Source organism: Pseudomassariella vexata (assembly GCF_002105095.1).
Source record: "Pseudomassariella vexata strain CBS 129021 chromosome Unknown BCR38scaffold_24, whole genome shotgun sequence".
Taxonomy (NCBI): domain Eukaryota; kingdom Fungi; phylum Ascomycota; class Sordariomycetes; order Amphisphaeriales; family Pseudomassariaceae; genus Pseudomassariella; species Pseudomassariella vexata.
In genome coordinates this window covers 365,363-392,025 of record NW_024467979.1, presented here as the reverse complement: position 1 = coordinate 392,025, position 26,663 = coordinate 365,363, and the positions used below count along the sequence as shown (strand labels likewise).

At 51.4% G+C, this 26,663-nt stretch overlaps 5 protein-coding genes across 5 annotated transcripts; 3 read left to right on the top strand and 2 right to left on the bottom strand.

Annotated features, from left to right (window-relative positions):
- Positions 1 to 922: 922 nt before the first annotated feature.
- Positions 923 to 3,354, top strand: BCR38DRAFT_402835 (Alpha/Beta hydrolase protein; the record flags this gene model as incomplete). The annotated part of the gene is made up of 2 exons (XM_040857778.1): positions 923 to 1,023; positions 1,064 to 3,354. The coding sequence occupies 2 exons, from the start codon at positions 923 to 925 to the stop codon at positions 3,153 to 3,155; spliced, it is 2,193 nt and encodes a 730-aa protein (XP_040710009.1). The 3' UTR covers positions 3,156 to 3,354.
- A 1,854-nt stretch (positions 3,355 to 5,208) lies between these two features.
- On the bottom strand, positions 5,209 to 7,743 carry BCR38DRAFT_356200 (fungal-specific transcription factor domain-containing protein; the record flags this gene model as incomplete). Its single annotated transcript, XM_040857009.1, has 1 exon — positions 5,209 to 7,743. One exon carries the CDS (start codon positions 7,741 to 7,743, stop codon positions 5,209 to 5,211), a length of 2,535 nt encoding a protein of 844 aa, XP_040710008.1.
- Positions 7,744 to 12,198: 4,455 nt separating this feature from the next.
- Positions 12,199 to 13,299, top strand: BCR38DRAFT_490816 (uncharacterized protein; the record flags this gene model as incomplete). The annotated part of the gene is made up of 2 exons (XM_040864572.1): positions 12,199 to 12,501; positions 13,051 to 13,299. 2 exons carry the CDS (start codon positions 12,199 to 12,201, stop codon positions 13,297 to 13,299), a joined length of 552 nt encoding a protein of 183 aa, XP_040710007.1.
- Positions 13,300 to 18,758: 5,459 nt separating this feature from the next.
- Positions 18,759 to 19,832, top strand: BCR38DRAFT_356188 (adenosine deaminase; the record flags this gene model as incomplete). The annotated part of the gene is made up of 1 exon (XM_040857007.1): positions 18,759 to 19,832. One exon carries the CDS (start codon positions 18,759 to 18,761, stop codon positions 19,830 to 19,832), a length of 1,074 nt encoding a protein of 357 aa, XP_040710006.1.
- A 1,680-nt stretch (positions 19,833 to 21,512) lies between these two features.
- On the bottom strand, positions 21,513 to 23,939 carry BCR38DRAFT_120971 (pyridoxal phosphate-dependent transferase). The gene is made up of 6 exons (XM_040853472.1): positions 23,580 to 23,939; positions 22,750 to 23,518; positions 22,474 to 22,506; positions 22,132 to 22,347; positions 21,839 to 22,069; positions 21,513 to 21,777 (listed from the first exon to the last, which is right to left on the bottom strand). Exons 1-6 carry the CDS (start codon positions 23,822 to 23,824, stop codon positions 21,724 to 21,726), a joined length of 1,548 nt encoding a protein of 515 aa, XP_040710005.1. The 5' UTR covers positions 23,825 to 23,939; the 3' UTR covers positions 21,513 to 21,723.
- Positions 23,940 to 26,663: the final 2,724 nt, after the last annotated feature.

The window sequence follows — 26,663 nt, the reverse complement described above, 5'->3', positions numbered from 1 at the left end:
ACTTAATGTGTGAGAACGCCGGTCGCGCCCATGTGCCTAAGTACTGGGGTAACGATGATTCGGGTGCTTCGTGGGGAGTCTGGGGACACGGAGTGCGATAGTGACATGACTCGCATCGGCTGGAAACACTACCGAAGGAGCAAAAGCCCTTAATGGCGGTGTTACCAGCTCAAGATAGCTCATTGGCGTTACAGGGAAGCGACAATAGCTCTACATAATGTTGCAAAGGGATATCACAGGGTTAGACCCATGATTGTGAGCCCGAACTCGAACTCCATGATGAGAAAAGTCGTCGGCTTTACCAAACACTAACCAGGAAACAGTGATGTGGGCCAACTGGAATCCGGGGTGAAGATGTATGCCCCAGCTTTAGTGGATCCCTGCCACAATCGCAAGGGACGGCATCTCATTGGACGTCACCCTCTGCGATCTCTTGACTTTCACATGTCAGGTCAGCCGCATTCGTCAGAAGGAATGCCGTCAATGCCCGCTTCATCTGACATCCAATAGCCAATAGGCCTAGCGACAATTTTCTGATGGATTACTCCGACCATGTGGTCACTGACAGGCACACACGGTGATGCCGCACCTTAAACCTCTCGGTCTCGGACTTGCGTAGCTCGTCCGCCCATATCTCTTTGCCTGGAACTCATTGGGTATTGACGCAACTTCTTCGTCTTTGCCCACCCCATTCTGCCTCTTGTCCCTCGCCCCATCAACCCGATGCCCTGACTCACGTATTGCTTCCGGAACCATGCTCGCAACCTGATAATTCGCTCCCAAGCCAGCAGTTCGGACGGGTTTGAACGACAGAAAAGGATTGCATGCGAACGCCGCCGAAGCCGAAGTCGACGCCGAGAATATTTTCCCTTATAGTTATGATAGTTCCCACTTAGTGCCTTGGGTGAATTGGTATACAAAGATGATAGACCACGTATTGGGTAGACCATCCAACAAGTCGCGGAGGCTTCAGGTGCTCGCCGTTTTGGCATTTTGGTCGGCCTATTTATATAGGCAAGTCTTGTTTCTTTTTGAGGTCAATTCCTTGGCTAATGGGCAGCAGAGGTGACCGGCATGGCCCTCCCCTCATCCGACGCCTGTCGAGGCTATCATCCAAGGTCACAACGTGGCAAACCGTCGTCATCACCATGATGTACTTGTACGCGGCTCGGAACTTCAGCACTTTGGTAGGACTGGCGAGCCCCGAGCCGATGGCCAACATGTACGACGCGGCATACTTCCGAGCAACATGGGTACTGACTGCGCTGGATGCGGGATTTTGGACAGCTATGAAGATCAAGAGGAAATGGCTGCGGGATATCGCGAGCACGGTTTTCTCCATCTTTTACATGGTGGCTGCGGAGCAAGCCGATGAGAAGGTCCGGAGGGTCAGAGGGATGCTCACTGTAGAGCACTTGCGGGTCAGTTGGAACAAGGGGACGACACCTTATCTTCAATTCTTCCAGAACTTGATCCGCCCCCGATTTACTCGCTGGCCACCCCGAGCTATTCGCATTCCGAGACCAAGCATGAGCGATTACAAGGAGCCTGTCTCTGGGTGGCTCTATTATGACGGGCCCATTTCGGATCTTGAACATATAAACAAGATGATACTCGACATCCCGGGTGGTGGCTTCGTTGCCATGGATCCGAGGTGCAACGACGACAAGTTGTTTGCGTGGGCAGGAAAGACCGGTTTGCCGGTCCTCAGTCTGGACTACAAGAAGGCCCCCGAGTTCCCTTACCCCTATGCGCTGAATGAGTGTTTTGATGTCTACACCACTATCGTCAAAAGCAAAGGTCGATGTGTCGGCATGTCTGGGCGCGAGATGCCCAAGGTGGTTGTTACTGGCGACAGTGCGGGCGGCAATCTCGCCACAGCTATGACATTGATGATCATCGAAACCAGGACAACCAAGAAACGTCCCGGTCTAACCCAAACGGAGCTTCCTGTTCCCGATGGGCTCATACTGCTCTATCCTGGACTGGACATGAATATTGGCAACTGGATGTCTGACGAGCAGATGTCACTAGTCCAAGATCGGAGGTTGCGCGGGACGAACAAGGACTACCTGCGCCGTAAAAGTCACCAGTTCAACGATCTTGTGGGTACTCCGCACCCGTCTGATGACGAGGATGATTCGCCGCCTCAAAATGGAACCCCCAAGTCTTCCAGCGATGTAGCCGCAAAACAATCCCCTGAAATAGCGGTGGTTGACGAGAATGGTGTGCGGAGTCCGCACCCAGAGTACTCTCATGCCAACCGCCAGTCATGGGCCAACGCTCAAGTAACACCGCCACCATCTACAAATCAAAATGGCAAGTCGATTTTGCACAAGCCCGGGCCGATGCGGACTCGTCTTGCCATGGCCTCAATGATCTCGTACTTCAACGATCGTGTCTTGACGCCCGAGATGATGCGAGCGATGATCATCCTCTACGTCGGCCCGCACAACCGACCGGATTTCTCGCAAGACTACTTATTATCTCCAATCCTCGCACCTGACATCCTCCTACAACAATTCCCCAAGACGCATTTCCTAACCGGCGAGCGCGACCCTCTCGTCGACGACACCGTCATCTTCGCTGGCCGCCTCCGCAAGGTGAAGCAAGCCTACTACTCGCAGCGCAAATCCCAGGGCATAGAAGGCCTAGACGACATCTCCGACTTCGACGAGAAGGACGTCGTGGAAGTGGTCCTCATTCCGGGTATCAGCCACGGCTTCACCCAGTTCCCGACCGTGTACCCGCCGGCGTGGAAGCTCATCAACCGTTGTGCCTTGTGGGCCACGGACCTACTCAACGCGGCGGAGAACCGTGAGAAGTACGAGCAGCAGATGCGGAGGCCGAGACACCACTTTCGCGTCGAATCGAGCGATGCTGAGGATAGGCCACTGGAGATGAGTATGACGAGGTCAAGGGTGCGAACTGTCAATGATGAGTCCAAGGCGAAGGAGGTGGTCGCGGGACAGAGCGGAAATTCGCACAATCCTGAAGCTGCTGAGAATGGCACTCATAGGAAGAAAAGGAGCGACAGGGCGAGATTGGGGGCGAAATCGAAGAGCATTATTAGGCTTAAGAGCTCAGATGATTTACTGGGGAGGCGCATGCAAGGTTTGGCGGGAGCGCTTACAGGGACGGGGGATGAAGACTGAAGGTTTGATTGAATGAACGAGCACTGGTAGATGGGCATCTGGTTGGTGTAATACAACTAGGCAGTATTGAGCATCAGTATGTAACAGGAACAGGCCGAGAGGATTCCATCCCTGTATGCTCATTCTCTAGAGTCGTTAGTCACTATATGTACCTTGACGTAGACATACCACACAGTCACCTATCGAAGAAAATATATGCATTATACGCTATATTGTTAAGGTTGAGATTAGACTTCGACTTATCAAGATCGACTATGTGTTAAATTGTTCGTTGAGATTCGACTTCGACTTATCAATATCGAATTGGGTTGGGTTGTCCCGGTAACGATCAGAATTGTCTCCTGAAAGTGCGGTATCGGGTAGCGCCGCTCGAGCTACTAATATGCAACACGCAAGGTCAGCAGCCTGTCGTCTAACTGAAAGTGTGAAATGACAGATGTGGACTATCAAGCATGCGTTTTCCTTCTGTCTCTTATATGTATCTGTTACCTCACACGACCGTCCCATGTAGTATATTATCAGTAGTTAATTGGTGTGGCCTTGGGGCCAACTGTCCAGATAGCCCTTCCGTAGCTGCATATTCTTGGGTGCTAGTCCCATCAGCCTCACCAATATAGCCCTCTTACCTGTGTTCAAGCAATTGTCGTTTCGCAAGCATACTCATAAAGGGAAACCTCCGGTCTTCGTACGAAGCCGCGCTAGGAGAAGCCGGGGATTGACAGAACTGCCTTGAATATCATGATCCGAAACCACGCCACGCATTTTACGAATCGCTCCTGGATCTGTCTGCTAGTACCAGCAATGGTCGGCATAAGCGCGCAAACGCACGTATGCAAGAGACGCATTTCGGTACTGAGACAGAAAAGCGCTTCATTGCTATACACAAGTAGCCTGCCGAGTACCAGAGAAGAAAAATATTCGTAGGGTACGGTGGGCTTTCTAATTACTGGAACGAATAAACGTAGTATACGGCCCTCGGTCCTCAGGATGATGTCTGAAATTTTCTGTACAAATAGTAGAGCAGAGGCCACCCCCGTACAAAGAGTGATTCTGACGCAATCAAACATCGACACTTACACACAGTCAGTTTAGGGAATGTGACGGTGACGAGTATCTTGTTTTGAAACTCCACACCAGACCGAGCCGGTCACTACGAACCAGAAATCCCCGCGGTTTCACATTGGCAAAATGGTATGCGTTGACTACATAAGCAGATCTAGTTTCTCCCTCGCCTTGTAACTTGGATCATTGCATTTGCTCATGAATGCCGCCATCGCCGCCGCCGTCAGTTTAATAAAAACGTTCCATTCATCCAGTAACATCATCAGAACAAGCCTCCCGTTCTTTGGGGTATTGCTGCCCATGCCTGCAACCAGTCCGAAAAAAGTCAGATGTATTGGCCCCAAGCTCATAATGCGATAGATGCATAAGACAGACCCAGACCGACCAACCACCAGCCAGTCCCATATCCAAAAAAAGAAAAGACATAGGATTGCCCCCTAGTTTAATAAGCCCGTCGAAACAGTCTTTGACATCCGATGTAAACATTAAAAGTTCATGATAAAAACATTGTCGATTTCGTTTGGTCATGCGGCGCGAAGAGAAGTGCTGAGAAAATGGCCCTGGGTATTCGAGATCACTTTCTTATAACGTGAAGTAGAATGCCGCTGAAAACTGAAGTTCGCTAGTCTCAAATGATGAAAGTTTAAGGAAATTGGTATCGTCGTGAAGCAGAATTGCCTGCGAAAACAAAACGGAAATGAAAATGAGAAATTGGCGCAAGGTGTTTCGAATTGGTTTTTCTTTTGCTTTCCCCAAAGACTACCCCGTCCCCCGCCCCCATTGCCTCCAGTGCGGATGTCTAATAACACCTTAAGGCTGCAACAGTATTCTACAGTGTAAATGCATCACGTAACCTCCACAGCGATCTTTCGGCATAGCCAAATAGGGAAATGAGGGTATTGAATCGGCTCGTTCGTTCGTAAGTGTCGTGGTCTCCTGGAGACATGCGTGTGCTGGGTGTATGTAGTATTATTCATCCATTATCCTGGCATTAGATGATGTTGGCGATGCTGATTCTTTCAGTGTTGCGCTTAGAAGATCCTGGTCTCGGACTATTCCCTGCGCTTTCAGGTCCGGCTGTGCCACTCCGAGGAATGGAACTTGGTCCCTGTTCCATCTTCATGGGCGGTAACGTATGTGGTGCGTAAGTAGCGACCGGTGTCGTTGATCCTGACGGTATTGCTCTGAGAAGACTGTCAAGTCTGTCCCAACCGCCCCATTCTTGTATTTCTTCGGCGGCAAGTCCAGTACGGTTCTCGGCTCGAGTCAGGCCACCACCAGCTGGAGCGGCCGGCATCACGACGTCGCGGTCAGCCCCGGCCCAGATCCAGCCGGTCTCTACCCCAGCTTGCAGATCAACGCTGAGGTACGCCAGGAGTTCTTCATCTTTGAGAAGTTGATCCTGTAGGGCCTGGCCAGTGACATGTGGTGGAGGGTATCCGTGAGTGGGAAACGATCGCGAGAGGAGCGCCGAGTATTCGGCTCGCTTGCTTGACACAGCCGAGACAAAGAAGGAAATATAGCGACCACAGGGCACCGCAACGTCTCGCCGGGCATCAATCGACTTCAGAGCCCGAATGCAAGTCGACGCTTGGTCGTAGCAGCCCGTCAGCACCAGAAATAGTGCCGAACGGAAGATGTGGGTCGTTAGCAGTGCGGTAGCAGTATCGGCAAGAGTAGCGTTGGTTCGCATGATCAGATGGGCCGTCTCCAGCGCCGTGTGCATACACTGTTCTATGGCAACACTGCGAACATCGGGAGGGCACGTCGGTGCGAGGTTATGTCGGTGCAGCATCAGACGAGCGTTCAAGAGGTAGGCGATGGGCGTAAGCATGTGAGGAGGAATCGGCAGGTTGCTCGAGGGATCGCAGGCCGCGGGGAAGGCACGTTGGCACGCCGCAAAATGTGCGTCAAAACTCGACAGCCGCGTAGGCGGAATGGGTGAAGAAGTGAAAGCCTGTGTCATGGCATGGAATGATCGCACTACATTAATGATGACGTGAAGGGAGTGGGTCAGGGGGTCCGCATTCAGGGGGTGTACTGGACCTTCGGAATGGAGGAAATGGTCATCGATAGGTTCAGGGAGGCTGACGTCGCAGTCAGCGTCGTTGATCATGGATGGTCGGCTCAGTTCCAGGGACAAGGTCCGGTCGAGGATGTAGATGGCCCACCACACTCTCCGACGCATGTCCGCCTCTACTCTTGAACGCGGCCCTGCTTCCAGGTGTAAACTCATGTCCTGAGCTGCTCTGACAGCCGTTGCTAACCACGACCAAGATGCCGACTTCAAGTTCAGCTCGTTCAAGCACAGAGAGATGAGAAACAATGTTCGGGCGTTGTCAAGCACAAAGTCGTTGTTCCAAGGATCTGTGAGGTTTCTAGACAATTCTAGAAACTCGGCCGCACGGTACGCGCGGTCTGGATGAGGATCACTGCTGAAGAGACTGCCGGCTGCCAGAACAGCAAAGAACATGGACAGCCACGATGTTGGGACGCGCTGCAGGCTTCCTCCGTGATAGAGTTCGTCGACTTCATGCCGTAAGGTAGGCCAATGTAATAACGGCATCATGATGTGCACTGCGCCATAGTAGGAATACAGCAACTTCTCCGTCACTGCTTTAGGCGGCAGCTGGGGCAGAGGCGGCTCAAATAAGACCGACACTGCCGAGGGACGATATTGCGCAGGTGGTTTTAGTAGTCCCTTGGAGTAAGTTCGTATATTGGCTCTTGCCCTCGCTGGATCTTGATGCGGCAACGTGCGATTTCGTCGTTTGGGTTCGGAGCCTATTTCTGGTATGTGAGTCGGTAACTGATCGACATTTTCCACATCGAGGTCCATCTGGCCATCTCTCTCGCTCAACATGCGCCTCAGACTGCTGTTCTCTCGGCGCACCCGGTCGATCTGCTTCTCGAGATCCTGGACCTGCTTGATGGAAGACATGCGCCGGTTCGTCTCCTTGGTAAATTGGCATTTGACATTGCGGCTCGAGCACTCGGAACAACTCGTCGTTTCGGTAGCATCGCACTTGACCTTCCTCTCCCGGCAAGCATCGCAGCTGGGATCTTTGCGCCTTTGGCGATAAGCACGTTTCTGTGCTTGGACATTGGCCGAAAGCTGCGCATTGGAGAGTCCCGGCGTGCTGACCACCGAGTCGTTGGATGGCAGAGAGTCACGTCCCATCACCGAAGTTGCCGTCACTGGGGTATATGGCTGAAAGGCCGACTGGCTAACCGGAGGCAGAGGGGGGATGCCTATGGGCTGGGGCGCATGGGCAGCGCCCGACCTCGCACTTGTGCTCATCAAGCTGCCGAGATACTGGGCTGACGGCTTCGGCGAGGTTGTTGACGAGACTGACGAAGAGTCGTATGACCTTGTGGAAGGATTGGGGGATCGAGGAAAGGGATTGTGCGACGACGTTGCCATCGTAGAGAATTTGAGACTCCAACAGTCCGCAGCCTGATTGGATAGCGTCTCCACAGGCTCCCCAATGGAATGGACGCTGGGGAGTTGCCGGTCAAGGAACATGCAGAACGGTGTTGCAGCTGTCTCTTTGGGAGTGACCAAGTATTTGAGCTGTTGCTGTTGCCCGCCGCGGGACAGAGCTACAGCCACAGCTATGCAACGTGCGTGGGCTGGAGCTACCCTCGTACCAATGCCACGAGAACCCGAGTCCCTTGGTTCCAGGCAAACCAGGTAACAGTCTCCTACTCGAGATGCTGACGAGCAGCGCTTCGCGGTGTTGCGTGTGGCAGCGCTGTGCTACTCCAATGCCGCTATGGTCCCTAGTTTCCTGCTGCCGTCTGGTCGTTTGACCGCACAAATGTCCCGCAGGGTTTCAGACGTTAATGAGAGGCCTGTAGGGTTGCAATGCCCGGGGGCGCTGGGACGATGGTCGCAGTTGCACTTCAGCATCTACGGTTGCGGCTCCGTCGTCAGTAGGCTGACTTGTCCGTCGTGCTAAAGATAGTACAACCAGTTTCGAAAGAGAGGCAGATGGAGTGAAGGAAAGAGGATTGCCTAAACAGGAAGCCAGGCAGACTGCGGCCGGTATGTACACACAAGATGGGGGGACTTGCCGCAGATGCAGCGTTTGGTAACAGCGTGCCTGCGTCAGGAGGATTTGGTGACGAAAGAAGAGAAAATATGGCTTGGGCTGTGATTTGAGGAGAGAGGAGATGTCTAGTCATCAGTCTAATCGGTTCGCGGATGGCCATGGTGGTTATTCACCTAGCACCCTGTACTTCGCACCCTGCAACTTGCACCAAGTCGACAACTGCCCTGGTCCATCGCCCCGGGGCTCTCCGTGCGCCAAAGCAGAAATCGGAAATATAATCTGGAGGGGTGAATCCTTCCAATGATCCCTGCAAATAACAAAGGGAAAAACCGAGCAGGGCTGTGAGTGATGTTCATCGACCAAAATCGCTAACGTGTTTCGAGCGGAGGTGGGCCGTCCTGGTTGTGACCTCGGACAAGTCACTAAACTAGCGAATCCTGGACCCCTGGCCCCAACCAAGGACCTAGGAAGTACGCCGGGCCATGCCATGGCGAATCGGCTACCACTCGAAAATAAGGTGCTGTGCCGTGACTAGCAGGCAACTGACATCTACCCATCTACCCACCCACCTACCCGTCCGGCCCCCCATTCCTTTGTCCTCAGAGTCGCCAGCCACTTTACGGTGGCAGCCGGCTAGTCCATACTGGCTAGGCTGAAGAGCTGGAGAGAGAGAGAGAGAGAGAGACAGAGAGCAAAGACAAGCCCTAGGCTTGGACCGCCCCCAGTAGCAACGCCAATGTCAATTCAACAGTTGTCATTGGCCTGGGCCAAACATGAGTGTGCAATGTAATGTGTATACGTATGAGGGTTGACTCGACGTACGCGGGCCTGGCACTGGCACCGGCAGTCGCAGATGCTCCGAGCTTGCACTGAGCCGTAGTTGCGGGATGGAACCTAGCAATATGCACCTCTACTATAGGGTATGATGAAGCTCAAGGCGTCTTGTACCGTATCTGCACATTAGCGCAGGACGGACGGTAAAAGCCTGTCGAGTCGGCATTGTATCGGTTGTGACATGACGACCATGCCCGTTCGGGAACATGATGTGCATTGGGAACCAAGCAACCAATTTCTGCGCGATTCCCGAGGCGCCATTTTAATTCCCAAGCTGTGAGGGCGTGAGTAAGTGTGAGTGTGAGGTGCCCAAAGACTCAAAGGGCGGCAGCAGCAGGCCAGGGCCAGTCATGTACTCCGGACAGTAGTAGGCACCGACCGCTAGGAAACCCTAGTGCTTTCAGCTCCCTGGATTAGCGGCGATTGGTGAGAGCCGCCACGAGGGGGGCTGTAAATCGGGCAATTCGCTCGCTGCCGGGTGCATGTGGTTTGTCGTTTCGAACGACCTGACAGGCATGGCTCTGACCAGAGAACGCTGGCCAAGGTGGACGGCAGGTAGACGGCAGCAGGTGGACCCAAACGGCTCCATCCATAGCAGCAAGCCCCCGGTGAATTATGGAAGATGGACCAGGTGTGTGTGCATTAGATGTCATAGTAGGAGAATTGTAAGATCACCGACGAGCAAAAAATAGCTTGAAACGTACCAGAGATCGGATTGCCGGTCTTGTTGCCGGCTGCTCGTCTCATCGTCAACGTCGAAAACGTAGAACTGAAAAAGCTGCTCCTTCGTTTGCACTTAGCACTATGTAGATGGGTAATAACGAAATCTCGGAGGCGTATCCGGAGAATCTTCCCTGGAAGCTGGTGGGTCGGCCTATCTCTTCTCGGTGTTGCTGCAGCGGCCATGGACGAAGCAAAGGTAAAAGTATTTTTATCTTTCTTCCCACCTCCTTCGCAGGAGGAATCCGTCTGATGAGCAGACGCACACATGGGAAAGACCCTGGTCCCCAGCTCATTCAAAGTTCAAACGTGGCTTAACAAAGTGACGCCCCGCAGCTTTTAGGGGCCCGCTACTGCGGTACTTGAGTGCATGTACCTTGTCGAAATTTCCCATCCATCCATCATCTGAAATGGCAGCTGCGACCATGCAGGCACTAAAACCTTGTGTACTGGTCGAGTTTCACAGCTTCGAAAGGCCGGAATACTCAAGGCTGAAGCACTCAATACTAAGAAAATTTTCATCCTTCGTTGCAGAGCCAACGGTTAGTGAGGCCAAGGGGAAAGCGAAACGGTTCAACGACTCGCAAGAAACGGGTAAAGTAGCAGGGCACGGAAAACTCCGTGTGGATATACTGCATTTGATTGACCATGCTTGCTACTCGTGTGCATCCTGGGCAGTATGGATCACGGAGGGTAAGTGAAAGTAGCCCGAATCTCGACACTAATTTCTACAGAGAGTGTTAGATCATGAGTGGTATTATCATCTGTGTTATGGTTTTGGTCCCTGCCAACGTCCTATCGCTGGTCGGGTCATAAAGTCTCTCATCACAAACGACGATCTACCTTATTAGATTAACAGCTGACTTTCCGCCGGTACTGAATCGAAATCTGGACCGTCTGAAACCTTGCAAGTGGTAGCAGAGGTGGAGATATGCGCTGTGTCTATAGGTAAAGTATGAGGCAAGAGATGATGCTTGACGGGATAAGCCGGTCGGCGTTTCTCTGGCAGTCACTTGTCTGGTACGTATAGCCGGTAGCTGCCGGTTACAGCGGTGGGGTAGAAATTCAGACGAGCCCTTCGGCTGTGGCAGGCTGTGGCAGCTTGTAAGATATATATGCTAGCTGTGCTCTACCCAGTGTCTCAACTTCAGCACAAGACATACTGCGAAAAACCAGGCCTCTAAGAACGCGGCTGGCATGGGATGATGGAAACGTTGACAGCTCAAATCTCCGATTCAGACGTTGAGTAAGGAACAAGGTAAACTTTCCGTAATAGGTAAACTATACATACGTATCCAGGTGAGAAATGGTCAAGCCGAGAAGTCACCGGCCCAGGGGAGATAACAGTTGAAATGAGACCCATAGGGACCAGGGCCTGTATATTCAAATCCGGAATATAGAGGCTAGTGTGACTGCCAGACGGGGATAGCACTGGCGACAGCGGCTAGACTTGTCATGATCACACGTCGTAGCGGGCAATAATCGATATTCATTGCAAGCATCCACGAGGATGCGGAAGATCTGGGATCCATTGACTGGCGCGCCGAATCGTGAGCGCAATATTGAGGCCCGAGATAGGCAAAGTCCGTCTGCAGTGCCAGGGATACGAAATGGCCCTGACGGCTTCCAGCTTGGCAGGAAGCTGATCATTGCAGCTTGCAGGACGTCAAGATCCCGGCATCGCGAGTGTTGATCAAAGTCAAATCCATAGCATTGCGCAAGCCGCACAACCCACCGTCCCCTAGGGCTCAAGGGCAGATGAGGCATGTCCAGTCCAGGCAAGGACAGGGCGGCACATCAAGTGGCCGTTGTTGAGCACCCGCGCGCCCCGGTGGCTTTTTTAATGAAGGTGTCCACTTGGGATAGCTCAAAGCCACGCGACAACGCAGCCAGACTCGTCGATGCGTGTACTGTAGCGACGGAACTCGGGAGGCTGATAACATGAGCGAGTTGGGATCAGGGGTTGTTCGCAAAAGTCCCCATACAGTAAATAAGTTCTGTCAAGGGTTCGGAACTGTCAAATCACATCCATAGTCAGCACCAGTCTGCTGACAGAATATAGACGGGACGTCGCCGAACCGCTTAATGAACCTAACGTCACTGTGTGCATGTATGCGTGTGTATGCTTGTGTGGCTCGGGGCAGATGCATGATCTATGTCGTGAATGCCATTTCGCGGTTGAACCTTAGTGGTAAGCTTATGAACTTGTGGAATCCTTCAGATTGTACATCTGCCCAGTTAACTTGCAGTCAAAACAGAGGACAACAGCTGCGTACTGTGCTCAGTTCATAGTTCGCAGTTCGCAATCTGATCCCCAAAAGGCCTTCACTACACAAGTACCGTCAGATGGACCCGACAGAGCGCCTCATGAGATGTCGTATAATAGGATCGCCAGGGGGGATTTGACAGGGGCATTTTTTGCGGCGCTGGGCCACATGTTGTTGAATGTTGCACGGGCATGGGCTGGAGCTGAGAGACATTGCGACAGAAATGCCCCGTCCAACTATCAGAGTAGCGCCCACACATTAGCCGTGGACATTGGCTGGCTCATCACCGTTACCGGAGGTTTCATGCAACGCCGCCGCACCCAGATCAGCGGGTCAGCGCCGAGCAAATGCATGGAATTTACCCTGTTCCATGGACCAAGGGTTCGCACGAGTGAATTGCCGAAGGAAGTAAGAAAAATAAGAGAAAAAGGAAACCCCACTATCATGAGGAACTTACCGGATGTGCATTCCTTTCCGGCTGGTAACATGTATATACACCTTGGCATATCCGCAAACACAGCGTGTGGAGTGCCTCAGGTGACTTCGTACCTTCTCCGTTGTACAGTAGGTAGCATGATCACGCATTAATTGCGTGCACGGGGGTGGTTACCCCAACCAAACCGAACCCAAGGACCAAAAAAATATGACCACTACCCTGGGAAAGGGCGATCTGGACCGCGCCCAACTTAATTAACCTAAGTTTTACCTCAGGTAACGTTTCCGAATTCCAAAATGTTTCCCTTGCAAGCAACACTTGCAAGCAAGCACCTTCATATATTTGCAACAAACTTTTGCAAATCTAGAGGCTCCATATCGCTTTTTAATTTGGATACGCACGCCTTGTCTTAATGATTCCGCGAGCCTGCCTCTTGCGGCTGCCGCCCGTCTGTTTCACTTTACATTTTGACTCGTTACTACGTTGAGATGATGACAGAAAGTGCAGCTCACTGCAACCAGTGTAACCTTAAGTCCGGTTGCAACCCGAAGCGCAACCTCCAATGGTTAAGCGAGGTGACGACGGTCCAAGTCGTCAGTTTGGCGCTGCATCTCGCTGCCGCATTTGATCTCTGGCATACTGTGGCGACGAGGCGGTCTGCCGACAATAGCTGCAAAAGCGAGTCAGAGACGGGAACAACATGCGATCTTTATGGCCCGGGCTCCGAAGATAAAGTCACGGCCAAACGGGAGAGAACACATGAACCGTAATTCCAGCCGGGAACGCCAGATAAATGACACTATGCGGAGCTAAAAGACGCTTCACATTAGCAGTATCAGCACTGCGAGCTGACCCTAGTGTACTACGGTATGAGGCCAAAGTCCCCCCCCCTACAAGTACCAGTGGACCACTGCTAAGGCAACGCTATAATAATCCTGGCCGAGCCTACTCATACTAAAGAAAAGGTACTTCCACCTCTGATTCCAACTTGCTGTTAATGCGTCCTTATTATCGCGTTTCAGTAACTATAATAGGGACTAAACACCTTACGGAAGCCGATCGCTAACGAATTCGAACCCTTTACTTCGACGGTAGTAAATCGAAAGCCGAAATTTATACTATTATAACGTTTTCTCTTAATTAGATTAAGACGGCTATTAGGGCCTCTTCAAGCTAGGTAGCTAAGAGATCTAGTAGACCTCGGACTTTATCTCGTAAGTAAGAAGGAGAGCTCGTTATATATATAACTAGTTCTAAGCAAGTGTGACAGGCTGTGCCTGATTCGCAGTGAGCCCGTCACAGCAAGGCCGTAGAGCCTTATTCCTCTAATTATTAATTCTCCTTTTCTAGTCCCTTTTCGGAGTTTACGTTATACGAACTACCCTCTGCCGGCTCGGGTTTAAGAGACATACTACGCGCCGAAAGCCCCCTATCTCAGAAGTTAACCGACAAAAGCGCCTCGCCTAGGCCCTCGAACATGTTAGCTAGACACTATAGTAATAGGCTTAGGTGCTTTAGACCGACGAGACATAGATTACAGGGGGATACTATCGAAAACAGTACGTTGCACGATAACTAGGAGAAGAATAGGACCCGACCTGTATTATCGAACGACACTACCGTAAATAAGGCTAGATGTTCTAGGGCTGTTTCCTAGGCCTTAGGAAAGGACCGGAAATATTCTAGGAAAAGGATTAGGGTTCTATTACTACCGAGATATATCGATTCTACATAATTCCTATTATCGATAGCTAGATATAACTCTGTTAACGGGACTTAGTATACACCTTATATTAATATAGGACGGCGCTCCCGCTTACTCGGTAATTAATATAATTATAGATCTTGCGGATAGGGGTATTAATATAGTCTAGTAGCTACCTTATTCCCTTGATCTAAACCCGATAGAGATATACTAGAACTAGATAAAGGACTATATTAAAGATAAATACGGTATTACTAAAAAGCCTAGCTATAATCGTATTCGGATATAGGTAAAGAAGGCTTAGGATGAACTACCTGAGAGCTACTTACAGGAGCTTTTGAAATTGATACTAGAGAGGTGCGAAGCGGTGATCGCGGCTAACGGATTGTATACAAAGTACTAGTAAAATATTGAATGCATATGCCAAGAGTTGGCGCGTGCTAAGGTGGGGCACGGTACAAACACACAATTGAAAACTTACCCATGACACCAGAGTATGTACCAACGGCGTGTTAATCATTCGGTTCCCTCCGAACGCATCAACGTCCAACTTCTTCATTGATATGAGCGCTTATGTCCAAGACAGCGGGGCTACATCCTGTAGCTTGTTACTGTTGATGAATGCAAGCGTAGGAACGATGCTGGTGGCCTACACGGGCTTATGTAAAAGCAAGCATGAGCAATCCAAAACCACGCGTATTTGCTTGCTTTGGGTACCGAGCTGCGGCGGCGGCTTCGGCGGCTCTCAGTGAGGCGGCTCCTAGGATCACTATATGCACATTTAAGGCGGCTATCTGGGCAAAGATCGCCATGAATTTACCAGCCAGTCGCTTGCACGGCAACTCGCATCAATCTGAGATCACAACAATGAAATACGAAGCTTCTGGAAGCTGCATCGATGCACGTCTTCAGCGGGCAGCCAGCTCGAATCCCGTATATCGTATCAATGCTGACTCATGCAGTCAACCATGCCGACCTCCTCCCACATCCCGGGTGCACACATTTATCCTAGCCCGTGATCTACACAACCAGCCGTTACATCCACTACCAAATTCGAGCCTCACAGGACCGAAGCCAGCAGATTCCCAGGATCATTCAAAACGACTGGCACAAATCAAGTCGCGATGCAGCAGCAAGCCGTCTTTTCCCCTTTTCGGTCTCGACATTACCATTTGTATGGCGACTGGTCGTACTCGTCCTCAATAGTCTACTCAAATGTCTTGTCATGTGCGGAGAGTTCGCACGTTTCAAGTTCCTTGCAGTGGGTTGTATGCATACCCGAGGCTGCGTTGGTCTTGGATCGCAGTCTGCACTGGCTTTATGCCATCAGTGCTTTCGAAGTCTCTCCTGATACCAACACCAGAAGAGGCAGAAAAAGAAACGAAAATTGGTGCCGAATTACCGAAGATCGCAACTGCAACTTGTGACAACGAGGCCCGGGACCTGACCTGTACAGTTGATGGACCGAGCACTACTGTGTACCTACATCAACCCAGTACTCCGAACAAAACGAGACACAGCCTAGGAAAGCATCGATTGGCACACAACTTTCCCGATTGTCGACAGTCATGGCCGGTCGAGGAAAACAAGTTCTCCCATCACATCGTCCTCTTTCCTCTTGACTCCTGACCAGGGCCCACCGCATTGACTATATCCGACTTGCTAAGCAGCAGTGCCTAATGGAGTGTGTGGAGCCGAGTGGCTCTTTGAGGAGTGAATGAGACCCCGTCCGATTGCCGAACGTGCGGGAAGACCAAATCGGCCCCGCAAAATTCCCCGTCTCCAGGCCTCAGGACAACGGACAAATCCAGTTCGAGCCTGGTGTGGTCTCAGGTAACAAGGCCACGCAACTTATGAACAGCGGTTCTATATCAGCTATGTGTATCGACCAGTAAACCAGAATGACCAGTAGCTTCAGTGCATGTTTACTGCGCCTGCGCGGAGGCCACCTGACCCTCTGTGCCTTGAACAGACCTACGCCTCTCACCAACTCGATATGTGCTCGGTATGCTACATGGTGCTTGAACTAGAACAAAAGGTACCTAAGCTGTGGGGCCAGTTTCTCAGATTCTTCAACATGATCTGATCTTTCCCAGAGCAATACTGTCTCGCAATTAATGAGACACATGCCAAGATCAGCATGATCCTCATTGCGACTCTTAGCCCTGAATGCTCACCTCGAGAGCGCCTGCGAATAACGTCCCCGGTCTTCTTTACCAGTTATTCTAGATGTTCAATTGTGACTTGTCCTACCAGACACATGTGTGTGTGACGGCACACGAGCAATGTGATCCTCTACCGCGCTCGTGAGGGGAGGCTCACCGAGTCAACTACTCCGCACAGTAGTCGAATTGGGGGGGGCGGCGGTCTGAGCTCGTTACCGATGTTACCATCCGAAAGGTAACGTCTGGGGAAGCGAGCCTGCGATCTGGGCAGCCTGGGATAGCGCCAAGTCTCTATCACCCTCTCTTTCTCTTTCTATCTCCCTCTGCCTCGAGAGATGCATGCCCCGGCAGTTGTCAATAGAAAGCTGTGCGTCGGCGAGTCTTCACCAAACCGTCATGACTGCGTAACATGACCTCCTTGGGTGCGGCCCTCCACCAATTGACTGTGTGCGCAACCGAGGACATGTGCTGGCGATTCTTCAGGTGCCACCAAGACATTTACCCATGCTCCTGGTAGGGCGAGACACGATGGTCTCGGAGATAGATGTGGTACAGCCATGTTTCTCGCTATACGGTGCAACGAACGACCCTTGTATCACCATCAACGACCGATGTTTCCAACGATATCACTTCTTGTCCGGAGAGGCCACAAGCCGTTCCGTACCCGGGTGGTGGTTCTTTACGGGCTTGCACCATTCGTGCAGTTTTCGATCAGAATGCCTGGATTCCTCAGGAGATTGCGTTTTGTTGCAAACAAATTGGACCGGTACGTTTGGAGACAGGCAGCCAAAAAAAAAAAAAAAAAAAAGGGGTGTAAATGAACCACACCCATGTCTGCAGGCATGAATCGCAGTCTATCCAGACGACATTTGAACACAAGATCCGATGATTTGGGATGGGCAGGCGGTGGCGCCCGGGGAGGATGGGATGGCTTCTCCGAATTTCGAAACCCAGCAAGGCGCTGCCTGCCCTTTTTTCACCATCACTTGCACACATGCGCAGGTGGAATGGAGCGTGCACAGTCTTCCTCTGATCTCATCACTATCATGGGACGGGGGACGGGGAAGGCGTCTGTTCGCGTCGCGATCGATCCTTCCCGTCCATCAAACCTGCCAAAAGTACTATTTTAAATCGTTCAAGCTTTTTGGTCCGATGCTTCGTGCCATTTTTCCGGAGAATTCTTGAAGGGGGTTCGGGGCAGGTGTGTGTCTCCTGTGACGATGCGTGCTCCAGAAACCAACTCTATTTCGCTGTCCCTTGTTTCTGGAAGGCTCGCATACTACAAATAGCAACGGATCGCTTGCTCCCGTCTTTTCCCACCTGGCTAATGTTTCCAAGTTTCCCCTTCCTTCCCTTGGAAAGGGTTGGGATAGGCTTGTGGATTGACTTTATATGATGTTCAGGAACCAGAGGGGGTTTGGAATTCCCTGCCCGAACGGACCTGCAAGCTGGGACTCCTTGCAGCGACAAGAAGCCACTAATGTTTTGACACGCTGAGAGCGATCAAGTTGCCGGGAACAATGTGGCAGCCCCGCCGTCATGTTTTCACAACAAGGCATCGTTGCCCGTTTGCTGCCGAATTGACCACGGCCAACGTTCTGCTTGTCATGCTTGTCTTGTCGGGTGGTCTAGGGCAAGTTTGATCTAAGCCTGATCGACTGGACGAACATTCGATTTGCGCTTTTCTTTTTCTCTCGTTTTTGCTGTTATTTTTAAATGCTGCTCCACTGCGCCGAATGCCAGTCAACCGTTGACTCAGATCCGGTACCGAAAGTGCGCGCGCCTCAGACTTGGCCATGATCGAGGCTTCTTTAGCACTTGACTTCGCTAGTACTTGCTAGTGGCTACTGTTTGGCAAGCCAGCCTCGCAGCGCATTTACAAGTGCCGGTTGAGGCTCTCACCGCTAGAGAAGTATCATGGCGATCTTGCATGGACAAGCGGCACTTCGCTAGATAACTCTACTTCAATGACAATGGCATCTGGGAAAAAGATGCAAGGGGCATTCTAAGAGCCCGTCTTTTAGCAGCGCGGACGTCGCCGAAACCCTCGCAGGTTGTTGAGAAGCAGAAAATTTGGAATCGCTATTGCTGGCGTTTTGGTCGGTGACGACTAGAATTTGCAGACTAGAATGCGCTCTTTTGCTGGCTCTTGACTCACCATCTCCACTTGCCTCGGCCGCATTCCGCTGAAATTTCCAAGTCTGCCTTCAATTAATACTGAGGATGGCGGCGCGGTGATCGAAATTGAGCTACTGCTCATCACGCCGACTGAGTCGAAGACGGTAAAGAGCAGTCAAACCTCCCAATCTTTACTTTGACTCGGTATTCCACCGCCCGCCGCGTAAAGACCGTTGCCAAGATGTGCCAATCACCGCTCCACCCCTTCCTAGCGGCGCTGCCCAAGTGCGAGCACCACATGCACATCGAGGGCTCGCTGGAGCCGTCGCTGCTGTTCGAGCTGGCGGCCAAGAACGGCATCGCGCTCCCCGTGGACAAGGACGCCGCCTTCGCCTCGGTGGAGTCGCTGCACGCCCGGTACCAGACGTTCCAGAATCTCGACGACTTTCTGGGCTATTATTACATCGCCATGTCGGCCCTCGTGGACGCGGCCGACTTCGAGGCCTTGGCTTATGCCTACTTCGCCAAGGCGGCCTCGCAGAATGTCCGTCACGCCGAGGTCTTCTTCGACCCCCAGGCCCACACGTCCCGCGGCGTTTCCTTTAGCACCATGGTCGCCGGGCTCAAAGCGGCGCAGCGGAGGGCCCAGGCCGAGTTCAACATGAGCACCGAGCTTATCATGTGTCTGCTTAAGCACCTGCCCCTGCCCGACGCCATGAAGACGTTCGAGGAGGCCAAGGGGGCGGGCTACTTCGCGGACGGCACGTTTGCGGCTATCGGGATGGATTCGTCCGAGAAGCCGTTCCCGCCTAAGATGTGGGAGGAGCTGTTCGTCGCGGCGAAGGAGGCGGGAATTCGCCGCACCACGCATGCGGGCGAGGAGGGGCCCGCAGATTATGTCGTGCAGGCGCTGGATGTGCTGGATGCGCAGCGGATCGATCACGGGCTGAGGTCCGTCGAGGATGAAGCGCTGTTGAAGAGATTGGTGGAGCAGAAGACGTTGTTGACGCTGTGTCCGCTGTCCAATGTGAAGTTGCAGTGCATTGGGTCCGTGGCCGAGTTCCCACTGAGGAAGTTGCTTGATGCGGGCGTCCGGTTTAGCATCAATAGTGATGATCCCGCGTACTTCGGCGGGTATATCCTGGAGAACTACTATGCGTTGCAAGATAACTTCGGGCTGACCATTCGCGAATGGGAGGGGATTGCCCAGGGCTCGGTGTTGGGGAGTTGGTGTAGCGAGGAGAGGAAGCAGGAGTTGCTAGCGGAGATCAAGACTGTTGTCGGCGAGTGGCTTGAGAAGTTGGGAGAGCAGTAGACGGTTGTGGTAATAGCAACCGTGTCCAAGTCTTGTTACACTTGGAATCGCAATATACCCGGGTAGGATTTGGTGTCCTTACCTTTCAATAGTGATACTCAAATATAGACAAACCCTTTGCAAGCATAATCCGGTTGCGTACCTGTCGGAACACTTAGAACCGTAGTAGCAACCCGATCTTGCGCAAGACAAGACACCTGGGATGAGCGTCGCAGAACCTGTTACTTTAAAGGAGTGGGACTAAGATGCACCCAATTTGCATACAACTATTTTCGCAATCTGAGGATTATGCCAGATCTCCGAGTGCTCAATTACTACGGTTTTCTCTGCCTAGGTTTATACGCTTGGTCCTCTCCGCAGTACATGTATCGAGTAGTGTTGTTTCGTCGTATGTCCGCTATATATATATATAGATATATATAATCCACGGCTGGAGGTATTTGCTATGTTCTTTATAGCAGCGGATACGAGTCTAACTATCGCCATAGGACTTCCTCAAGTGTAAGAGTAAATGAGGGTGGGAAGAACAAGCGCGACCATAATGTCTTCCTGGCCGTTCCTGGATCTTCGGTCAGACGAGTTCGACTGGATATGTTGCTCCCCAAATCATATTTCACTCGTCTCCAGCTTCGACTGATGTAGACGCAGCGACGATAGATACGGACATGGAGGTCGACTAGAATGGCTTCGAGCTCACAATTATGAGAAGCCATTCTCGAAACCCCAAATTATCACGTGGGGTGTTTTAAGCAGTATATAATCTTGAGCAGCATCAGGCCATATATATGCAATACACAGAGAGGTGTAAAGCACCTGGAGCGTCGTTACAAGTAGGCGTACGATGATTCGAAGAAGCGACCGAGACGAAGACGGAGTCGAGCATGTTTTGCTCCTTCGCCATCCGGGCGGCTTATTATAGATACTCAATTACGTGCAAAGTTAATCCAATCGAGCCTGGCTAGTCAGTCTTTCTTCCATATAGCAATAGTCCTGACATTCTTGAAAGATCCGCGAAGCAGCTTGGGCCGCCGAGGTGGGATGTCAACATGCCGGAAACGAACAATTGGAGAGAGCTTGCTCAATTTCTAGACTTGGTGTTGTTTTCCAGACCCAGGTGGTGTACACAGATTGCAGTGGTATCATATGCCGGTTCATGCGAGCAGCAAAAGAGTGTATTCATCGATCTGAAATCTCACCACGACTATATAAGGGGGGGAGGGGAGGTCCTTGAGAATCAATTCTTCCTCCCGCACGAAACCCAATTAAATAGAGTTAGATACGTACATGAAGTTGATTCGATTGAGGTGTTTGTACCAGGAGAGTGACAAATCCCCTCTCGTAGGCAGAACACAGAATTAAGGACGCACCCAGTGGACTGACTGAGATATTTCTATCTACTATACTGGGATACCGTCCTACCTCCATAAAATTCCATCCTTGGTGCGCCATTTCATCCGTTCTCCGCTTTTCTAGGTCTTGATAATGGATAGCGCAGAGCGGAAGGAAGGAGCTTGTGTCTGATCTTGCCGCGTCAGTCTATCCACAGCTCCGGCGTCGTCGTGATCCAACCAGGGGATCATTGACACTCACGACTTTGCAAGTGCCCCTCGACCGGACAATTTTGCCTCCTGATCTAATTGATTATGTATTGACATATCACGTTGAGCAGACTAAGACTTCATGTAAATTTTTTTCTTTTATAACTTGTTCTTTGTTCTTGAATTTAATCGAGATAATCGAGATTGAACAAGTCATCCATGTGATCCCAGTATTGCTAACAGGTCTAACGCAGCATGTGCTTTTTCGTCGATTCTACATGTTTACATCGTGTCTATAAGAGAAAGAGGTAGTCCCAAATAGCCGTCGAACTTGGCCAGTATACCTCGCAAATCTAGCAGATCGAGTGCGTCTTGCCGTGCTTGCCTTGGAGAGAGTGCTCCTCGTTCTGTGAGAGGAAAACGTGTTAGTCTCGGGGTTTGCGCGATGCTAAAACACGGAGCACTCGCCTTGTATTCGGGGTGATTGTGCTTTGAAACGGAGCTGCGCATGGTATGTCTGCGGACGAACTCGTCGTGTTTCTTGATGGAATCTTTGTCCATCGAATCAAGCAACCCACTGCAAAGCTTGATGTCGCAGATCAAGGCGTCACACCTGTTCTTGGTAAAATCCTCTCGCACGACGACTCGGAGCATCTTCATGTTTTCGGTGTGTGGTGCCATCGTGTAAGCCGGAACGACCTGTAAAAAGGGGCGTCAGGGCTTTTCCTGTTCTTCGGTTGCTCAGTGAGGAGACAGCTTACCCATCCTCTGGCCCGTAACTTATGAGCCAGGGCAAACTCGTCCCAATTGCGGTCCGCGTCTTCCTTCAAGCGGAAGGCGACTAGCGGTAGCCCTTCGCCAGACTTCTTGCTCATGATGGTGTAATCAAGCGCCTCAAGAGCTGATGAAAGGTAATCCGCCGTGCGAGTGAGGTTGCTCATGATGGCGCGGTAGCCCTTCTTGCCAAGTCGTATCAACTTTTTGAACGGTCAGTGGGGTTTTTTTTCTGACGTTGATGGAGGGGTTTGAGGGTAAACGTCAGGTATCCGGGTTCATACGGCGTATAGTCGCGTTCAAAAGGGGCAGAAGTTTTGTGTACTAACCTGATAATACTGCCCAATGACCTGGCTAGCTCCCTGTTCACATGACAATTAGTAAACCTAGATAAGCAAATCGATAGTGAAGACAAGATATTGGCTCTATCTTTACGTGTAGCGAGGCTGGAACATAAAGACTATACCCGCGATGGCACCAATCATCTGGCTCAACTGCACGGATATGGACAGCCAATTTGAGTACGAGTTGGTGAGATAAGCGGCAAACCGCCTACTCCACGCACGCAGTGAATGTAATAAATATACCGAGACCGGAAGACGTACCTTGGAAAAGTTCAGCGTGAAAGACGACTGTTCTGCCCCCAGGTAGTTAATGTTGAAAACGAGTTCCTTGGGGAGATACTCGGCACTTCGCCAAACTACCCAGCCAACGCCAGGGTAGACGAGTCCGTACTTGTGGCCAGAGACGTTGATGGAGACGACCCTCTCTAATCTGAAATCCCACTCGAGGTCGGGAATGACAAAAGGCGCTACGAAGCCACCGGAGGCAGCGTCGACGTGGATGGGCGTGTCCAGCCCCTTCTTAACGAGGAGGTCGTTGACACTCTTGACGTCCTCGTACTCGCCCGTGTATGTGGTGCCGAGGATGACGCAGATGCCAATCGTGTTCTCGTCGACGAGGTTGACCGTCTCCTCGGGGTCGATGACGAAACGGTCCTTTGTGCAGTAGACCAGCTTCTCCTCCACCTCGAAGTACCTCGCCGCCTTTTCCCAGCACACTTGAACTGCGGATGACATGATGATGTTGGGGTTCTCGGTGGACTTGCCGAGAGCCTTCATCTTGTTCTTCCAGCGCCTCTTCATGGCCAGTACGCCCAACATAATGGCCTCGGATGAACCCACACATGACGTGCCGATGCAGTTCTCGTCGCTGGTCGGCGCGTTGAACATGCGCGCAATCATGGAGACACATCGATTCTGGATGTCTGCAGACTGGGGGTACTCCTCGTAGTCGATGAAGTTCTTGGAGAAGGACTCCGTCATCAACTTCTCGGCCTCCTCCTCCATGTAGGTAGTGACGAACGAGGCCAGGCTGTGGAGAAGAACAGGTTAGAAAAACGACCACAAGTTGATGTCAAGGTGAGGCTACTGACTTGAGCATGGGATTTCCATCAAGACTCAGCTCATCCTTGATCATGCGGTAGGCAATGTCCCGGGGCATCTCGTTCTCGGGAATTTCGTGCCTCGGCAGGTCCTCGCCAGCAAATCGGCTGCCATAGATACTCGTTGTGAACTGATCTTCATCGTTACTAAGCTGCATGGAGATCTTCTTCACCGCCTCGGGCAGGGTGCCTGCGTTGATCTCGTGGTCCTGAGGGACGGAGGCGAGATGAACCATGACTACGGTGGTTGTCTTGCTGTTTAGGGCGTTCCGACGAATGCGGGAATATGGGCAGTAAGTCAGAGATTTTTTTGTTCAGCCGAGCCACCTGGGGAAGAGGAGCTCCAGGAAGGTAGGTCAGGTAGCTAGCAATGCTTTCCCAGCAAGCTCCCTTTAAATAGGGCAGGTCAGGTAGGCCGGTCGGTTGACCGTATCGCACACCGTTCTTTATGCGGGGTAGGGCCCAAGATGAGCTGTCAATGCCCCCAAGCCGCAGGGATATCACCAATCACATTAATTCCTAGTCCAGGTACCCAACTGTATTTGCATCCGACAGTTGGGAGACATGAGATGGACGGTTTGCCCCTTGCAACACACTCACGCAACGCTCTTGAATCGCAGGTTGTGTCTCCTGCTAGCGACTGATTGACGCATCGAAATAGCAGGGATCATCTTGAGTCGGGTTGGGGTAGCACCACCAAAAAACCGAACCAGCATTGGCAAGAAAGCTTGGCGCAGATTTGCAATGACGATGTACCGCTAGCAAGGGTAGCTGTGCGTACCGCCTGTCCAATGGTGTCGATCCTTAAAACAAGCCAGGTCAAGTGTCTGTCAGAACAACTCATCAGAAAGCAATAATGCTCACCCATCTATGATCAGCTTTCAGACTCAGGTGGGATCGAGTTACGCCTGGTCTACTGCACTGCAAAATCGGGGTATCCCATGTTATTACGCCCTTGGTGCGCCGTTATTCTTGTCACCTCCTCGAGATAGCACGCAATACGTAATGCTCTGCCGATGCTTCACGGCTACGATTGCCAGGATGTTCACACAGATTCGTCCGATAGTCAGACTAGACACTCTGATCCAGAGTGAATACACCAGTGACGAGCATTTCGTGATGTCTGATCGAGCGTGACGCAGATGAATCCGGCAGCTCCAGGTCGTGTTTCAATCTAGACTTGCTTGGCTGAGACGGGCCCGTTGGGCTGCAGGCCGCGTCCCGCAGGCTTGAAAATGACATCACCTTTGGCCCATCAGGAATCTCGTAGGTAAAGTATCCATGCCCGGCAGGGTGCCACATCTGGACCTGAGCCACGCCGCTTTAAGCCCGAGCCCGGCCGGAGTTTGGCCTGAGCTTGGTCCCTAATACCACATCGTGGAGAAGTAAAAACGTGCATATCACGGAGGGCTTCCGTCAATAACTTGTGGCTGGACATATCACTAGACTTTCGTCTATCTTCAGATTCAACCCACGTCGACTCATCGTTCAGGCAAAGAAAAATTGCGCACCAATAGCGCTATCATGCCGCCCCTACCTGGTTGTCCGGTCGCATGGGAGTCGTGGACAGCAAGTCGGTATTGTGGTGCGTAAAGAGCTAGACCGCGATATTACGTAGCAGCATCCATAGGGTAGGTGTAATACGAGTTGTTAGTATCACAAGCATTTAGCTTACTGCGGCTCGACATGGTTCATGCTGGCAGTAATTAATTGACTGTGGGCGGAAACGGTCAATGACGCAAGGCATAAGAATAGAACACAAATTTACCACCACAGCTTACACAGTTTTGCATATAATCGTATTAAACGTAGTTGTAAAGTATGCTCAAAAGCACTAGGAAGATCACCTTTTACGAGTATATATCCAACTCCTGTTTAGGACCCTCCTGCAAAGGTAATAAGAAGACTAGAACATACGACGTATATCAACGTTCCAAGGGAAAGCCATAATCCTGGATCTATTCTCGTGAAAAACACATAATGCTGATCTTACCTGAACCATACCCAGTGGTCACTGTCAACCGAAATATATTTGAGCATGATGGCCGGAAGTCTGGTGTCAGCCAGAGAATTCTCTGTCCACAGTGTGTGATCCAGCCTCGGTCTGTCCTGAGACCATACCCGAGGCGATCGCCTTGAATAGACTGGGATGAAAGGGTGGTATTCAATTGTTCGGTGGAGATGAGTTGGCGATATTACTATACAGACCGGATTCTTGCGAGCCGTTAACAGCGATGGCCCAGTATTAGTTGGCACATATTGGATATTTCTTTCGAATCAGATAGTTCCTGATACAAGAATAGTATCAACTGTTCTCTGCAGCGCACCTGCATTGGCCGCCCAGAGTTTGACGGTCTTGTCGTGCGAGAAGGCTGCCGAGTACACCGAGTTAGTATTGCCTTGAACCGTATGTGAACAGGCGCTCCAGCTGTCTTCTACTAGTGGTTTTGGGGTTATTCATCCCGGTTTTTCTTGTGGAGATAGGTTCCGTATAATGCTCTCATTAGGGCTGCATGTAAGTGCTGAAACGTATGCTTGAAGTGGGCTTCCTGTAACCACTACGCTATGAGATTGGACAAATCGCAGCGCCTCATATACTATTGCGGATCGCGCTTCACTGCCCAATCATGTATAGAGCCATCGGACGACTTCACATCCATTGCTTGGCATAGAGCCTTCCCCTGAACTCAAACGCGTTCTTATTTTGCTTCCTTCGTCCGTAGTAATTCGACTTTCGCGTTGTCTAATATGAACACCCCGAGCGATTTGAGACAGCTCTGGCCCTTGTCCACGGAGCGGGATTGACGCACCCAGACGGAGAGTTGCTTACAATTTTTCTGCAGATCTCTGTTGATCAAGACCAAGCTGCGCGCTATCTTTTGCGTGTCTGCAGCCTCAGCGGGAATAATGCAACTGGACTATCCTCTGTCTTGTGTTGAAAGATGCGAGCTCTTCATACACTCTTTACGAAAGTCTTATGGATGGATTCTGACATTTTACCTAGCTATTCAAGACCATCCTTGTCGCCCACTCTGTGACAAGGGCATCATTGGGTCCATAACTGCAAGAGATGGA